An 18175-nucleotide genomic window follows, 5' to 3' on the forward strand; every position below is an offset into this window, starting at 1 on the left:
ACTCAGTGGGTTAAGGATCTGGCGTTGCTGTGGTGTAGGCCAGCAGCTGCAGCTCCAATTCAGTCCCTAGCCTGGGAACTTCCATGTGCCACAGGTGTGGCCCTAAAAAGCAAAAACGAAACACCCCACCCTCCTGCCAGAGGACTGGATAAAGAAGATGTGGTACATATACACAATGGAATATTACTCAGCCATAAGAAAGAATGAAATAATGCCATTTGCAGCAACGGGGATGGACCTCGAGGTTGTCATTTTAAGTAAAATAAGTCAGAGAAAGACATCTTATGGTATCACTTATAAGTGGAATCTAAAAAAAAATACAAAATGAATTTTTTTGGAGAACAGAAACAGACTTACAGACTTTTAAAACAAAAACTTACGGTTACCAAAGGGGACAGATGTACGGGAGGATAGACCGAGGGTTGGGGATGGGCATGTGCACACTCTGGTCCATGGAATGACTGGCCAGTGGGGACCTGCTCTATAGCACAGGGAACTCTACCCAATATCCTGTGGCAGTCTATATGGGGAAAGAATGCATGTGTCTATATGTATAACTGAGTCACTTTGTTGTACAGCAGAAATTATCGCAACATTGTAAATCAACTATAATTCAATAAACTTTTTTTTTTAAAGGATTCTTTAAGGGGTACCAAGTACAATCTTGGTATACTTTGAACAAAGTAATTCTTTTTGTGAGCCTAGACACTTAGCATCCACGCCCCCACCCACCCCCAGTGCAAATAGTCCCTTGTGATTGTGACAACCAAATTATCAGGATTCTCTATTTGAGAACTGCTATTTAGAACTGCATTTCTAGTTCCTTCCCAGGGATTCTGTATTGCCTCTCGTTGAGAACCTCTAATGAAGGTTTCATCACAGTATAAACTAGAGAGCTGCGTGGACGTGTGTGTGTGTGTGTGTCTTCAAGATTGGTGTCTGGGACCCAGATGGTGAGATGGTATGACTGGGTCACTCTGCTGAACCGTAGAAATAAAAAAAAAAAAGAGAAAGGAAGGAAGTTTGACTAAAATAAGCAAATGTTGAGATGGCTGGCATGGATCTTCTGTAGACTACACATAAGGGGTAACCTTATATGTCTTCCAGTATCAGAATATTTAAACCAAAGTGCTTTATTTTGGTTTAACTGTAATGCTTCTGACTAACATACCATAATATTTATACCCATTTGAGCTTTATTCTTGAAACAATACATATTTTGATGGTGCCATAATGACAACAGCTAATATATATGGAGCATTACCATGTGTTAGGTGCTGTGCTTTAGGCACATTCTCTCACTTAATCCTCACAACTCTATAAGCAGGTAATTATCTCCATTCTACCTATTGTGACAACTACCCTTTAGAGTAGGCAGACTTCCCAGGTAGTGGAGTTGGGATTGAACAGAAAGGCCCATCTGCCCCCACAGTCTGTGCTAGCAACAGAGCTGCAATGACTGGAGTAAATGCCTAGGAATTTACAAGTCCCAAACAGGAAGCACCCCCCGAATCTGGAAATAAGGCAAGGATTCAGCTTCAAATGGAAATAAGTTAGCATCAACATAAAAAAATGCAATGGCCAACTCTCCAAGTGACCATGCCAAGAAGCGACTTGCCTGTTGCTGTGAGTCCGGACGCTCCCTAAATCTCTTCCAGGAGGTCCGCATCCTGCAGGAGCAAAGGCCGGGAGGTAGCTGATGAGAAGAGGCGGTGCTGTGCTGTAGGGCTTCTGAAGCTCTGTCTTCAGAACGGGACCATCTAGGTTAGAAAGAGTCAATCAGATGTGGAGCCAGTTTTTTCTGATGTGAAGCTTGTCCACCTCCTGTAAATGGCTGTCCCCCTGCCTCAGGGCTGTGTGCACCTCAGGTCCAGCTGGTGCTCCCGCTGCCCTGCAGGCTAAGATCGTCCACCCTCCTGCTCCAGCTCTTGGTTTCCACATCAGCCTCTGCTGGGAAAACCTCTACAGGGATTTTTCAACACCATCTGACAATAAAAACATTCTAGTTTATCCGACAGTCATTGATTCCTTCTTTATTTACCCCCTACCCCGTTACTTCTCTCCACTCCTTCCCTCTGGCCCTCCAATTCTTCTGACTTTGAATGGCCTCAGTCTGTTCATTTAGATAAAAAGCCCATTTTCAGCCGTGTCTTTATATACGAAAACCCCCAACACATACCATCCTCCCGGCGGGGCATAAATGTCGTGGAGGGCTGACAATTCAGAGCATGTCGCCTTTCACATTCACAGTGGAGTTTTATGTTATTTAAGGCCCAGTAGCTTTATATCCGGACGAAGAAAAAAGGTGTCTTACTGTCTTTCACAGTCTCTGCCTTTTGTTGGTTTCACGGCAATGACGTAGCGGTCAGGCCCCAGCAGTGTCCATCTCTAATTACTTTGGCTCTTCTCCCCACCTTTTAACATTTGATGACTGTTGGGTTTTTTTTTTCATCTTTCAGATGAAAGACTTTCGAAGTAAAATGCAATCAATATTTCCAGCAATTCCCAAGAACTCTGAATCGGCTGCTGAGTGGGAAGAAGCATTGAAATCCAAGTGAGATGAGCATGATGGATGAAGTCCAGAATAACTGTTACAGAAAAGGCTGGCTTCGGAGATGCCACAATAGCAAAGGGACTCGATTGATTTCTCCTCAGGAACACATGCAGATTGGTGACTGAACTTATGGGACGGATGACATTCAGTGTCCTCTTAGGAGGCCAACAGTCATTTCTGTTGTGTTGTACTTTACAGTTGATTTGGTTATGTTCGTGTGTGTGTGTGTTGGAGGGAAGGTAAAGTTTTTGCAAAGTTAGACTATTTAAAAATAATTACATGTAGGAATTCCCACTGTGGTACAACAGAATTGGCAGCGTCTTGAGTGCTGGGATGCAGGTTCAATTCCTGGCCGGGCACAATGGGTTAAGGATCCAGTGTTAACTGCAGCTTCAGCTTAGGTCGCACCTGCAGCCTGAATCTGATCCCTGGCCCAGGAATTCCATGTGCAGGGGGTGGCCAAAAAAGAAAAAAATAAAAATAATTATATGTTTAACTTCTCTATGTGGAGGAAGTCCCAAGGGAAATACTTCTGTGGCTCTAACAGTTAAAACCAGGGTTTTTACCTGAAAAGAACATTTAGAATAAGATATGATGGAAAATCTTTATAAACATAGCCCTCACAGCAGTAGTACCTCAGTGTGTCTGGTAAGAGACATTTCAATAGCCTTTCCTGTCAGTAGGTGGCTGTAGGCTGACTCCAGGGTGACGGGTGAACAGGTGACTCCTGTACACCAGACAGTGCTTGTGGTGGCTCTGTTGTCCTGGACGCAGTCTTTTACTTGTAAGTGCTAGGTATTTACCCGATGACCTCCCTTTAAGGCCCTGTAAATTCTTCGACAGGAAGCCAGTAACAGATTATGATAACTTGAAAGGATAATCATGTTAAAATAAGTGACATCCTGGGTATAAAATGTACTTTTTTGAGAAGCTGGTTCTGGGCCCTTAAACATTGACTGACAGTTTATAGATTTGTATTAGTTGTCAATATAAAAATAGCCCAAATATCACCTCTCTTAACAAATATTTTTAATGAGAAAAGTTACCTGAGTTTTGAGTCTCGATATTAATTAGTTCCACCTCCCTGACAGAAACAGCTACTGGTCTAATAAACACAGCCAGCCCTTTTCTGTCCTACAACATCTCTCTCAGAGAACATAGAATAATGCCTACATGCAGTGGGGTTGTTTTTGTTATTTTTGTTTTTGCTGGAGATTAGATGTTTTTAAGAAAAGTACTTTAATATATCAGTATGTCCAGAAAAATAACCCTTGGTTGAATATCATTGTGTAAATTCTTCATAATTGCATAGGCTCTAATTAGCAATCAGGTTTATTAATAAATTAATTTGAAATGCGTCTGTTATAAGGAAACCTTTAAAACCTTCTTTTTAAGGAAGAATTTTAAATGAAATGTCAAGTGCATAATGTAACATTTTTCTCTGGACCATGTTACCCTGTTAAAATTGCTGTATTGTTAATTAATTAAACAGGTGCAATCAGCGTCTGGGATTCCTATTTAAACCTGTTTAAAATCCAAGACTTGAAAGGATCATGAAAACATCAGGGGATGCAAGTAGCAAAAACAGCTCACCCATCTTTCATTTTTAACTAAACCTCTGCTAACAAAATCTCTCTAGCCTTGGAATGAAATGAAAGAAGGAAAGCGGGAGAAAACGGAACAGGTTTTTGTCCCTATTATGAGCCTGAGTCTGGGGCACGGTGGGTGCACTCTGGTCCCGCGGGGCCTGGCACATGGGAGGCCTGAAGGAATGAAGTTTGAATGCATGTTTGTGTGACAGGCTTCATGTTTACCAAACCCTTGAGGGATGGCAGGAAACTGCCGTAAGAATGGGCTGAATCTGCTGCTGAGGAAACTGATGAGGGCAGATTCCCTAGAATAGGTACCAAGCACAGGCTCTAGTCGCATTTTAAAAGCAAAAGTGAAGTAATAAAGATGAAAGTTAAAAGAAAAACAAGAAATAGGACTAAAGTGGTTTTTTCCTACAGCCAGAACTCAGATATCAGAAGATGGAGTCATTTGTCTATTCTTTCCATCCTAGAGGCATATTGTTAAATTGGTTAATGGAAAGGAAAAATGTTTAACAGATAATGTTATTCTTTATGTGAAGTACCATCTGTGTACTGAGTTCCGAGTGTTCCTGGATATGGAAGAGAGGACGTGTTACGGAATTTCAAGTTTGCCTTCTTTGCTGTCTTTATCTTGGGTAGAGTATGACAAACATAATCACATTTATCTCCTGGAGCATAAAGAGTTTTAATCACCCTATTAACCAGGATGACATTTTTCACAGACTTAAAAAGGAATAGAACAGACATTATCGCCCCATAAGCAATCCATTTCATGGAGCCTGAGCACTAGAAATTTTTTAAAGGATGGATAACACAAGCCATTTCCATTTCATGTATAAGCCAACATTAAGGCGGCTCCCACAAGAATGCCACTTACACCAGTCGAGCGTTAAGCTGTACGTTTAGAATCTCGGCGCCGAAAGGGCCATTAGAGGAAGCCGTGTAGAGAAGGTGGTGGGCAGGGAGGGGCGACCTCTGAGGCCTCAGGACTCCTTCATCTGGTAACTTACTGCTGCCCTGTAGAAATGTGTCCGTGGGCTGCTGTTCTTTTCAGAGTCAAGGAGATAGGGTTTCTGAGCAAACTGGGAGTGAAAAATAGGGCATGGGTCCTGCCTTACAAGATGCCTAGCAGCCTGTCACACGGATTCTTTTTTTTTTTTTTTTTTTTGTCTTTTGTCTTTTGTCTTTTTTGTTGTTGTTGTTGTTGTTGCTATTTCTTGGGCCGCTCCCGCGGCATATGGAGATTCCCAGGCTAGGGGTTGAATCGGAGCTGTAGCCACCGGCCTACGCCAGAGCCACAGCAACGCGGGTTCCAAGCCGCGTCTGCAACCTACACCACAGCTCACGGCAACGCCGGATCGTTAACCCACTGAGCAAGGGCAGGGACTGAACCCGCAACCTCATGGTTCCTAGTCGGATTCGTTAACCACTGCGCCACGACGGGAACTCCTTCTTTTTTTTTTTTTTTTTTTTTTTTGTCTTTTGTCTTTTTTGTTGTTGGAAACACGGATTCTGATGATAGCAGAGGGAGCGAGCCAGCACCCAGGCCCTGCAGAGCTGAGGCGCGACCACAGATGACCCCCATTCCATGGCACTGACACAGGCGGACACTGGGAAAAAACCTGCCTTAGCTGCTCGGTCAAAACGTGGCTCCTGACTGCCTCGCCTGTCATACATTCTTCTTAGTCTCATGGCTAGTGTGGGACCCAGCTTGCAAATTAATCATTGCAACCTAGGGGGAAATTAAGGGGGGGTGGAAGAAGCCCATGGGGACAAAAGTAATTAAAATCCACTGAATTTAGCAATTTCACTTGGGGCAACTTTTAGCAAATTTTAATCTCTCCTAGGTTTGGTTCATGGAGAATGTTGTATGTTTTCACCTCATTTTCTTGTATCTTTTTTTTTAAGGGCTGCACCCTCGGCATATAGAGGTTCCCAGGCTAGGCATCCAATTGGAGCTGTAGCCGCTGGCCTACACCAGTCACAGCAATGCCAGATCCTTAACCCACCGAGCGCAGGATCTGAGCCGTGTCTTCGAACTACACCACAGCTCACAGCAATGCCAGATCCTTAACCCACCGAGCGGGGCCAGGGATCCAACCTGCGTCCTCATGGTTACTGGTCAGATGCATTTCTACTGCGCCACAGTGGGAACACCTTGTATCTTCTTTAAAACAAGTACAAATGAAAGTCAGGTAAAATATAAAATTTCTCCAAATAGTTACATTTCTCATGAAAGTTTGTAAAATACACATTTTTACAGTATTTAAGCTCGAGTGAGATGTTTTCCCTTCCTGCTGAGTCACTGAGTATTATGTCAGGTATCTGGGTCTCTGCATTGGTGTTATCGGGATTAATTATCAAAGGCTGTGCTTTTGTGAGTAGAGAAGAGGGAAGGAAGCATCTCTTGCAAGCAGCGACATTAATCTGTAACAGTCAGTGAGGCTGTTAGCAGATTTTGTCTGATGGCAGATAACTCAGTTTTGGAGAAAATTATAATAGCAGTTACCAAGAAGCAAAAAAGAGTTCAACTCTTCTGCCCAAGTATTAGGGGAGTGATTCTGGACCTTAATTTATATTTTTTGCATAAACTAGGTGAGGCCTTCTGCCTTTGGTGAGGGAAGATCACCTACTGAAAAAGAAAACAGTTGAAAAAAAAGTTGCATATACATGTCCTTAACAGTTACTGAAGGGTAAAAGCCATTCTTAATGGACTCCCGTAATCTAAATAAGGGCAGACAGGAAGCTTGGCACATTTATAGAACAGCTTCTACCTGCTTACCTGAAAACAAGCCCAAAATTCATCTTCACGCTCTTCCAATGCCCGGAGCTAAGAGCAGGAGTCCAGGTCTGTGGCCCCACAGGAAACACCTGAGCACATACCAAGGGCTGCTTGGAACACCAGTGCGGGGGCTGCTGTCTGAAAAGAACAAGTTGACAGAGCTGAGTCAAAAAGAAAGCTTGGTTTTGACATTCTCTGCAGAGGTGTGCCAAACTCTGCAGAGCCCCTTTGGTTTGCCAACCTGGGTGATGGGAGTGCATGTATTTTTATTTTCTTGCTACTGGTCATCTTCAACTTTTTTTTGTAAGGGCCGATTCCCTCTGCTTCCTGCTCTGAGTGAAGCCCAAAGTGTAGACCCCACATCACTGGTGGTTGCCAGTGGCCAGCTGTCACCGTCACCACCTGTGCCCATATCCTTCTACTTCCCTTCGGTCTGCAGTGGCCACAGCTACTCAGAGATCCTTCAGTTGGGATAGAGGTTACAGGACTAAGAAATTCTAGTGGTAAAACTCATGCGAAGTTAAAACAAGACCTTGTAAAAAAAAAAAATACAAATGAGGAAACCCTTTGCTCTGAACTTGCTCTTGGGTCAGCCAGGATTCTCTTCATAGATTTTTTTTTTTTTAATGACAAATGATGGTAGTAAAATAGCTGGGTAAACAGCACTTTATCCAGGCTTCCAACTCCCTGTTTAAAGGCAGAATTTCCTTCCACATGGTGAGTGATGAGGCTGCACAATGGCAGCTGAGACTGCGTGGAGCTGGGATCCCTGGACCTTATCAGGCACATCCAGAGTTGGAGGTGGATGGCACTTCGGCCTGAAGATGCAGCCCTGACTCAAGTCGATTGGCATCCATCCCAGTTTGCCCCGTGCCTTTGCAGGCATCTCTCACTTTGTCATGTTCCCATGGGAGCTGTCCAAATTTCCTGCCTCCGGTATGTCTACTAATGGTGAGCGTGGGGTGGAATTCAAATTCTTCAGAGTACCTTTGCTTAAACTTCTCAATATTCCAAATACTACTGAAGGTGGAGTTCCCATTGTGGCACAGCAGAAATAAATCCGACTAGGAACCACGAGGTGGCAGGTTTGATCCCTGGCCCCGCTCAGTGGGTTAAGGATCTGGTGTTGCCGTGAGCTGCGGTGTAGGTCGCAGACGAGGCTTGGATCTGGCATTGCTGTGGCTGCGGTGTAGGCCGGCAGCTGTAGCTCTGACTGGACCGCTAGCCTGGAAACCTCCATATGTCACAGAGAGTGCAGCCCTTAAAAAAAAAAAAAAAAAAAAATTACTGAAGGAGCAGGGAGGGAAGGGCTGGGTTAAAAACTCAGGGTCAGGTGGGTCCTTAGGGAAACACCTTACACCCCCTTACACCCCGACAGGGAAGCGGGCATTCATCCTCACGCAGTTTCCTCAGATTCAGGATTAATCCCTTAGTGAATACAGGGAGGGAGGGAGGAAAAGAGGGAGAAAGGAAAAGAAGAAAGAGAAGGGGAAGCGATGGAGAGAAAGAAGGAAGCAAAGGGGAAGGAAGGGAGGAAAGGGAAGGAGAGGGAGGACAGGATGGAGGAAGAGGAGGAGGAAGGGACCATCCCTGGGAGAGGACTCTTACTGAAAACAAAATATCTTAAAAAAAAAGCAGCCCTGCCACCTCTCACTTTTTTTTTTTTTTCCTTTCTCTTTTTTGGCCGCCCCTTGGTACACCAGGCCAGGGATCAGATCTGAACCACAGTTGAGACCTGAGCTGGATTCTTTAACCCACTGTGCCAGGCAGGGATCAAACCTGGATCCTGGCGCGGCTTCAGAGACACTGCTGATCTCACGCAAACCAGCAAGAACTCCCTCACTTCACTTTAGAAAGCTCGCTCTCCTCCCATGTGCTGTGCGGGCGATGCCATCCGGAAATAAGGCGCCCTCCTCTGTGGGATGGCCACAGTTTAGCCAGAGTTTAGCCAGAGCCCCCAGGGTGAAGTTCTGTCTGGGGGTCCTGAGAGCACGAAGGGCACAGGAGCACCTTGGGCTCGGTCGCCAGACGCAGCGCTGTTCACTGAAGAAATCAGGCAGAAACCAACCCACCACCCCCTTCGCGTGAACCCGGTACGCCCTAGAAAGAAGTCCAATGATTCCACCTAATCGACCCAATTTGTGCCTTTGATGTAAGCGTCGGCAGCCCATCTCACTTTCTCCCCAGTCACTAAATCGCTTTGAGCCGAGTGCCATCACACATTAATTACCCAGCATGACAAACCCTCAGGTCAGCTGGTTTTTCTGGGCTGCGTGTGCCGGGAGGCGTGGGAGTTATTAGAAAAGTTCGGGCTGGCAGGTTAATATCATCCCTTCCGGTGTCAGTGTGCGAGGCCGACACTCCGTGCCTGGGCTTTAAGAACCGAAATTAAAACCAGCTCTCTCAAGGACGCGACAGGCTGACAGGCTGACGGGCCCTGAACTGTCCTGACCAGGTGCAGTGACTTGATTCTCTGTGACTGCAAACATCGAAATCACCTGCTCAAAGCAGCTGCTGGGCCGCCCACAAGCTACACCACCCATGCCGGTCAGGGGCCACACATGTCAGTGACAACGCAGGCCAGGAGGCAGCGCCTTCTCCAAGACCGCAGCATCCCTGAGCAGAGAGGTCCCAGGAGGCCAGGTGCTCCGAGGGCTCGCAGGTGTTTGACCCGCCCCAGAAAACTCCTAAAATCACCTGGTCGCTGCAGGAGAGGTACAGGCAAGTGCAGTTCAGCAGCAGCTGCTGGGGCAGGGACGCCCCCCCCCCCAAGCGCCCCCCTCCTCTCCACATCCCTCTTTGTTTGACTCTGTGGTTGCCACACCTCCCCCCTCTTGGCCTCTGTCTTCTGACTCACCTACACTTTCTCCAGATCCTTCCAGAGCATCCTCCACTGGCACCTGGAGAAGCAGGTGCCTGAGAAGCTGCTGACCTAAGCGGAGGACCATTTACTCCAACCTGGGGGAGGTCCCCTGGCCTCTAGGCTGGCAGAAGGTCTCCGAGGGGCGTTCCCAGCTCTCGGGTTTCCTCCTCGTGGTTGCTGGGTGCCCTGACATGGACGTGCCCTGGGGCAGGCCGAGCTCTCTGACGGGCCTCAGGAGCAGCTCAGCAGGCAAATCAGCCCTGGGCCTTTCCGTTTTCTCTCAGAACACGGACCTGTGCACAAGTGATTCTGTGACGCCTATGTCCTGTTCAGTTCTGTCAGCTCCCTCTGCGTGGTGCCTCCTGTCTGCCGGCTGCATCTCTCTTCTCTCTGCAAATGATCTGATTTGTTCTCAAGGGGTGGTCTGCTTTTCAGAGCTGGTGTTCTGGGTCCCTGGCGTGGCGGGGAGCTCAGCCCAGCGCTGGGAGCGTCCTTTCTGGCTGGATAGTTGGTTCCCAAATCTCGTCCTTGTTCTCAGTCAATTTCTGCAGCTAAAACTCCTTTATAAAGCTTTAAAAACTTCTTCACAATCACACAACACCCAGGTAACCAGGTCATCCTCCCAGAAGGGGCTTCCAGGGGCTGCTGTTGGGAGGAGGGAGATCTGAGTCCCTTCATTTCCTGCTCCTCCCCCGCCTGGCCCAGGGCCCCTCCCCTGCCCGGCCCCAGCCTCCCCCAGACCAGACCCAGCCCCTCCACTTACAGCTGGGATGACTTTCAGCAAACAACCCACGCCGGCTGCTGTCTTCATCTCTTAAAGGGGGTACAAGAACTTCCACATCCAGCGTCAGGAGGGTTAAGTGAAACACTTAACCCGCAGCCAGCTCCTGGGCCCTCAGCCTGTGGGCCCTCTGACTGATGTCAGCGCTGGATGACACCCAGACGGCTCCCTCCTACTCACCGTCCTGCGGCTCCTCCTAACGTCTGGGCCTCCACGTCCTGCTCACCTTTCACCTGCCACCCAGCACGCGGGAGCCCCTAGGTCCTGGGCTTCAGAGGCCACACCTGCTGGCGAGCTAGACGCTGCGGGGGACGGTCCCCCCTCCACCCGAGCACCCCCTGAGCGCTCAGACCACTGGGCATCTACGGGGGGACAGAGGGAAGCCCAGACGCCCCAGGTTGGGAGGAATGAGGCTTGTGGGTTCACGCCAGCGGGAAAAGGAGGGCTTTACTCTGCCCAGACCAGGTTCTCAAACCTCAATGAGCCCAAATGAGAATCACTTGAAAAAGCACAGGTCCTGGCCTCACCCATGGCTTCCAATTCAGAGGTCTCGGGTGGGGCCCAAGAATCTGCCTTTCTAACAAGTTCTTGCAGATGCTGATGGGGCTGGTTCTGGGACCAGACTCTGAGAACCACGGCCCTATTCGAGGTCCACCTCTGATGGCGGCATTCAGGACATATAAGGTGTCACAGAAAAGCATCTTTGTCAAACCACCTTCTCAGGCTCCTGTGAAAGCTCAGTATCTCACGTCTTGATTCTGCTTGTACCTGACTGAGAAAAACACCTGTTGCCTGGGCGGTCACCCTCCAAGACCCTAGTCTGTGTCCCCCCATCACCTCCAGTTCACCCCCCCAGGCAGCATCCTTATTCTGCCCAGGAAGCTGGTGAGGAATGAGCAGCTCCACTCCCACCCCCTCCCTCCCACCCGGGGGTCAGCACACCAACACCAGGAGCGCCAGGGACCCCCACCCTGGGAGTCACTAGGAAACGAGTGGTGGCCACTTGGGGCGTCTGGCCCATCTCAGTCCCTGAGCTGCTTCCCAGGAGGGAGACAAGGTCGTCAGTAAATGTCTGCTTGACCTGGAAAGGCAGAGGGAGGGCGGGTGCAGAGGACAGGGAAGGCCGCTAGGAGGCGGTGTGGCGAGGCCGAGAGGGACGTGAGTCTTTATAAAAGGCCTTGGCTGACAGGTGAGAAGTGGGATTTTACCTCTAAGCAATGGGAGGTCCAGGGAGTCCTGGAAGCCCAGGTGACAGGTGTTTTTCTCAGTCAGGTAAAAGCAGAATCAAGACGTGAGATACTGAGCTTGCTAGTTGGATTCGTCTCCGCTGAGCCTCGAGGGCAACTCCCTGAGCTTGTGGCATAAAACCGGCGTTTCCTGTCATTCACTCATTCATCTGAAGCACAACCATTAAGTGCCTGGTGGGTGTGGGGACATGATGGTGGCTAGAGAGCCCCTCCTTGAAGCACTGCCAGTTGACTGGGGGTGCAGGGGTGGGGGACAGAGGCTCTTTTGACTGTGGAGGATGGACTGCAGGGCGATTGTGGCCTGACCAGGTCTGGCCTTTGCTCTTCCCTCAGCCCAGGCCCCAGCTTGCCCTGCCAGGGCCTTGCTTGTCCTGGCATGTGTGGACAACCACAGAGCACACTCGGGGCCCCTCCAGCCGTCTTTGCTGCTCATCGATCCCAAGAGTCTGAAACCTGGGGGGCAGGCCTGTCTCAAGAGGACGGATCTGGGGAGGAGGCCAAGGCCAGGTGGGTGCCATCTTACACACCAGGTCCCCCCACCAAGCCAGGCCCCCATGCAGCCATGCACCGTATCTGGCCCTCTATCCTCAGCAGCAAAGTTGGACCCGCTCGCCACCTTCCCTCAGAGACCCTTGTCATGGTCACCAAATGAACACAGTACAGGAGATATTTTGATGTCCCTTGGAGAGCTAACACACGGACTACAACTTTATCTTCTCTACTCGGATAAAGAAACTTCTGTAAGGCTTCATGTTTCCATCTTTGCTTTAGTTACCAGGATGCTCAGCACTAAGTTTAACCTTGAGTCATAATTTTATCATCTTCTTCCCTTCCTTCTCCTTCTGCATGACTCTCCAACTTTCCCATTTTAGCAAACTTGTACACGTGGTGGAAGCAGCCTCAAGTCTTTTTCAGAGGCTGACTGGGTGTAAAGTTGTAAATAAAATAAATACCCCTGAAATCTTCTCATTGTCCCTTTCTTATTTCAGGAGTCATCTGAAGTCCTGACCTGGAGTTCTGTGATAAATTCAACACAAAAGATTTCATGCACTGACACGTTTTAAAATTTCTGTTTCTGTGAAAGACCCTGGGCTGCTGTAATCCTGGCTTCTCACAACTGAGAACTTTTCAAGGGAAAGCAGTTTGTAAACATTGTAAATTTGAGTAGTGACTGCCAGAAATACCTTGCCTAAATCTTTTTTTTTTTTTTTTTGCTTTTTGCTTTAAAAAAAAATTTTTTTTCCAGGGCTGCACCCATGGCACATGGAGGTTCCCAGGCTTGGGGTCAAATCAGAGCTGCAGCCATTGGCCTACGCCACAGCCACAGCAATGCAGGATCCGAGCCATGTCTGCAACCTACACCACAGCTCATGGCAATGCCAGATCCTTAACCCACTGACTGGGCCAGGGATCGAACCCGCATCCTCATGGATGTTATTGGGTTTGTTACTGTGTACCACAACAGAAACTCCCCTTCACCTAAATCTTAACAGATATTTTTTTAAACTTGGGGAATATTCTTAGCTAGCAGGGAATATTCCTTCTCCTCTGGGCCTTTGCACTCCAAGTGTGACTCCCATCCTTCCCACAGGCTGGTTCTTCTGGGGGTGACCGTTATTGACCTTGGTTGGGTCTCCTGCTTCTCCCCAAGCCCCCCTGGGCTGACCTCGGGAACTTTCCTCATCCTCCTGGCCACACGAGCAAAGCACCTGCCACTTGCAGAGGCAGCATGGATTCTAATCGATCCTAATTGTGGGTCAAATTTTGAAGGAAGAATAGCCTTCCTAAAAAGAATCTACAAAACTAGGAGTTCCCATCGTGGCGCAGTGGTTAATGAATCTGACTAGGAACAATGAGGTTGCGGGTTTGATCCCTGGCCTTGCTCAGTGGGTTAAGGATCCAGCGTTGCTGTGAGCTGTGGTGTAGGTCACAGACACAGCTCAGATCCTGCGTTGCTGTGGCTCTGGCGTAGGTCAGCAGCTACAGCTCTAATTTGACCCCGAGCCTGGGAATCTCCACATGCTGCAAGAGCGGCCCTAGAAAAGGCAAAGAGACAAAAAAAAAAAAAAAAAAAAAAAAGAATCAACAAAACTAAATTTATAAAGTGCTGGCAAAAAGTCACAGCAGAAAGGTTGGCTCTGTGGCATTATTCTCACCGTGAACAGCGTCACCACGGCTGTTAGATATATACATCTATATACAGGCTGGGTGTGAGGTTCCAGTGATTTTTAAAATCTTTATACTCTTCCGGACTGATTTTCTTTTTTTTTCTTCAGGGACCATGACTTACTCTCTAACTAGAAAAAAATGGAGCTTTTTCTAAAATGTTGAGACTAAAAAACCACTGCCTACTGTGCACTGGCTGATCTAAACACGCAAGCAGCCCTCAAGTCCAGTCTCCAGGCGGGAAAGTAGAAGCGCCCTGACTTCCTCCCCAGAATCCCAGCCCCACCTCCTGAAGCCTGTCTCCAGCCAGGCTCCTGCCTGCCAGGAACCACTCAGATTAGATTAGAGCATCAGGAGCTCGCCATTTGTCTCTGCCTCTGAAGCCCAAGCTCCCCTCTGGCCCTTCCTGCTCACCCCACAGGCGTGACAGGGGTTGAATCGTGTACACTCTAAAAGATACGTCCCACCCCTAACCCCAGTACCTGGGAAGGTGACTTTATTTGGAAATAGGGACTTTGTAGGTATAATCAAATAGGACCGGTGTCCTTTTACGAAGAGAAGAGACACCAACATATGAGAAAAGATGGCCGTGTGGCCTCACAGGGCTGCAGAGATTAAAAGTGACTTGTGTACAAGTCCAGGGATGGCAAGGACTTCAGGGAGCCCCAGAGCCCAAGAGAAAGGACACTAGAGCCTAAGAGAAAAGCTCAGGACAGATTCTCCCCCCCCCCCCCACCGCCCCGAGCCTTCAGGGGGAGCACGACCCTCCTGACACCTGGATTCTGGACTGCCAGCCGCCAGAGTAAATCTCTGGGAGAATAATTCCTTTGTTCCCAGCCGCCGCCGCAGGAAATGGATACGACTCTCTCGTTTGCACCACATCTCCGAGCCGACGCAAAGCCCGCTCTTTAATTGTCCTTTCTCCCGAAGCCACGTGCAACCGGTCCCCATCCCACTGTTTGCCTGGCTGTCCCTCTCCACGTGCCGACCCCGGCAACCTGCACGCAGCAGATGCTGGGCAAATGTGCCCACCTCGGGGACCCTGTAGGACGCAGAAGTCAGCCTCTCCCGCTCTCCCCTGATGCTCCCCGAAGGCCCCCTCCCTCTACGATCAGTCTCCACTCCCACCAGGCGCCCCTTTCCAGTCTTCCCACATTTGTGTCCTCAATCCCTCGGCGTTATTTCCGGCTGGATGGGACGGCGGGGCCGCCCTGAGGCTGCACTTCACGCTTCTTCCAGCAGAGGGCGACGGAGCTCGGTGACCACGGCGCATCGCGGTCTGTGCCGGGCCGGTCTCCGGGACAAGCTGCAGGGGCAGCCCGGCGCCGTCGAGAGGCCAGGGTGCGGGGCTCGGCCCTCCCGGTGGCCAGGTCTGGCCTACTCAGGGTGGGGCGGCAGAGCCGCGACCGTCATCTAGGGACACGGTGACTGAGGCGCAGGTTCGTTTTAGCCTCAGGCGGGCGCCCAGCCCGGTCCCCGAGCCTCGCTTGCTCGGTCCCCGAACGCCGCTCTCTTTCTTCCTGCCGCCTCCACTCCCTAGACCCCGAGGCACCGGGGCTCGCGCCCACGCGGCACATCTCTGAGCCCCGCGTCCCAGAGCCGTGGCCGTGGCCACGTGGTCCCGCGCGCCCCCCAAACCCTGCCCCAGGCCCGGACTGCTGGGCTGGACGCGGTCATCAACGACCTGCACTGTCTGCGTCTTCAGGACCAGACTCCCAGCCGCACCCGGACCCGGTCCAACCCCGCGCGCCCCGGTCCCTTATTTGCAGGCTCCCTCTCCAGCCCCCTCCCGGGACAGCCCTGGGGGCGCCCTCACCCCATCGCGAGCAGGGCCCTCCCTCACTGCCGCTGTGACTCTGGCGGTGTTTCTTGCGATTTGGTTTTACGAGCCCCTTCCCAAGTCTTTGCCTTGTCTCCACTTTTTCGAGTGGCTTTTCCCCCACCCTGGCCAGTAACTACAGTGCTCAAGGTACAAAACTGAGAAAACTGATAAGTGAAAGAAAACCTGAAGTCCCAGCTGCTGTCAGTAGCCGTGTTAACCCAGCGTGCCCTGCGTGTGTGCACATGGATGTATCATCTTTCTCCAAATAGGAACCGTGCCCTCCCAGGACCTCTGTGACCTGCTGTCCCGCTCAACGACCCGCAGAGCAGCTCACCACGAAGGTGGCAGCTGCACACGCATCTGGGAGGCCCGGGGCCAGCCAGGGCTCTTTCTGGGGACCTCTGAGGAGCAGTCACGTCATGGACACCTGTCCCCAAGGCTGGCACTGCCCTCGCCCTCTGTCAGCTGGGCAGGTAAGGTCTTGCCTGGCTGCCGGGCCAGGGGCTTCAGGGCTTGGGTTTCTCTTTTTGAGGAGCCTCCCACGCCCGCCCCCTTTCTCCCGAAACACTTCTGCCCTTTTAGAGCAGCTCTCCTCTCGCCTGTGACTAAATTCCAGAAACAAAAAACAAAAGCACGTGGACACACAAAGGAACATTCTTCCTTTCTGCATCTGGGCTGGGAAGGATGGGCCTCCAGCTCGGTGGTTCTCTGGGAGCGGTGTGGGTGTGGGGGACATTTGGCAACGTCTGATTGTGGTGACTTGGGGGTTTGCTGCTGGCACCTAGTGGATGGAGGCCAGAGCTACTGCTGAGCAGCCCAGGAAGCACAGGACAGCCCCCGGAAGTAAACTAGGCACCTCAAAGGTCAACAGGGCCAAGCTCCGGACCCCTGTTCCAGATGGTCCTCAAATCTTCCTTGGGGCCCAAGAGCCTCACAGCCAGGAGACATGACCTCGACTGGTCACTGCCAGGCCCTGCCCGTTCAGCTGGGACATGGCGACATGAAAGAGCTGGTGACAAAGAAGGCAAGAGGTTGAAAGGCAAGCCTGCAGAATGAGGATGGTGCCGTGAGGCAGGGCAGGGCTGGGGGGAGGGGAGTCTGGTAGCTGGCAGGCTCTGATTTTATTACTCAGATGTTTCTGGAATTACTGGGGCAAAGACAAAACTCATTTAGGAGTCTCCTTTCGCGGTGATTGGGGACCACCTGACACAGCCCTTCTGACTGCAGGCGCCACTGTTAGAGCTCAGGGGAACCTGCGACATTCGTCAGTTTCCAGGTGGACACAGGTGCACCCCAGGCTCCCGCCTCAGTCTCCGAAATTGCAGATCAGAGCATCTCCCTTTGTCAGGCACCACCTGCACCTCGGCTCTTTCACACGCACACTCCCGGCATCGCTCGTGCGCCTGTGGAGGCAGAGTGACCCCACCTCACAGGTGGGTCACTGAGGCTCTCAGACTCCAGGTGACGTATCCGAAGCCACGTGGCCAGCAGGGGGCGGAGGATGTCAACCCAGGCTTTTCTCGCCTTAAATCAGACCAGGCCGCTGGCTCTCAAATGTGGCTGCTGGGTGGAATTCTTGGGTAGAATCACTGGGACGTTTGGAAAATGCTGATGCCCGGGCCTTGGCCCAGATATCCTGATTTAATTAGTCTGGGCCGCACCTGGGCACTGAGGTTTTCTTCTTTTTTTTTTTTTTGTCTTTTGTCTTTTTTTGTTGTTGTTATTTCTTGGGCCGCTCCCGCGGCATATGGAGGTTCCCAGGCCAGGGGTTGAATCGGAGCTGTAGCCACCGGCCTACGCCAGAGCCGCAGCAACTCGGGATCCGAGCCGCGTCTGCAACCTACACCACAGCTCACGGCAACGCCGGATCGTTAACCCACTGAGCAAGGGCAGGGACCGAACCCGCAACCTCATGGTTCCTAGTCAGATTCATTAACCACTGCGCCACGATGGGAACTCCCGACACTGAGGTTTTCAAACGCTCCCCAGGAGCCCCCACCTCGCCACCTCAGTTAACGTCTGGGGTGTGACGTGGGGCAGGGAAGGGTCTGTTTTAAAAATTTTTGAGATCTTCGACTCTCTTCCCAGGAACAAGCCCATGTTTTGTGTCTAGAATCCTTAGGATTGGCTTCCGATGGCTGCTTTTCCACCTGAATGTGGAGGTTTCCACGCCTGGTCAATCTGACACCGGTATCTTCCGGCTTCTTGTTCGTCCCTGGATGTCTGGAGACTTGAAATAACAGTTTAAAGCACACTTGTGGTCCACGGGCGACGCTTGCCCAGACATCCCAGAGCTTCATGGGCGCCAGAAGGGAGCAGGCCCCGGGGGCTGCCTCACAGGGTTTAAGGGCATGAAGACAGCCGCTCC

At 50.4% G+C, this 18175-nt stretch overlaps 1 protein-coding gene and 1 long non-coding RNA gene across 2 annotated transcripts in view; one reads left to right on the plus strand and one right to left on the minus strand.

Annotated features, from left to right (window-relative positions):
* TMEM242 (transmembrane protein 242) overlaps positions 1 to 3050 on the plus strand; it is a 50362-nt gene extending 47312 nt beyond the window's left edge. Inside the window, exon 4 of the mRNA NM_001185165.1 lies at positions 2460 to 3050. Within this exon, the coding sequence (NP_001172094.1) occupies positions 2460 to 2558 (99 nt within the window). The 3' untranslated portion in view covers positions 2559 to 3050. The remainder of the gene's footprint in view (positions 1 to 2459) is intronic.
* On the minus strand, positions 109 to 9873 carry LOC110259915. Its single transcript, XR_002342396.1, has 3 exons — positions 9786 to 9873; positions 6929 to 7066; positions 109 to 1760 (listed from the first exon to the last, which is right to left on the minus strand). It is a non-coding gene; the product is annotated as an uncharacterized LOC110259915 (long non-coding RNA).

This window comes from Sus scrofa, chromosome 1 (genome assembly GCF_000003025.6).
Source record: "Sus scrofa isolate TJ Tabasco breed Duroc chromosome 1, Sscrofa11.1, whole genome shotgun sequence".
NCBI lineage: Eukaryota > Metazoa > Chordata > Mammalia > Artiodactyla > Suidae > Sus > Sus scrofa.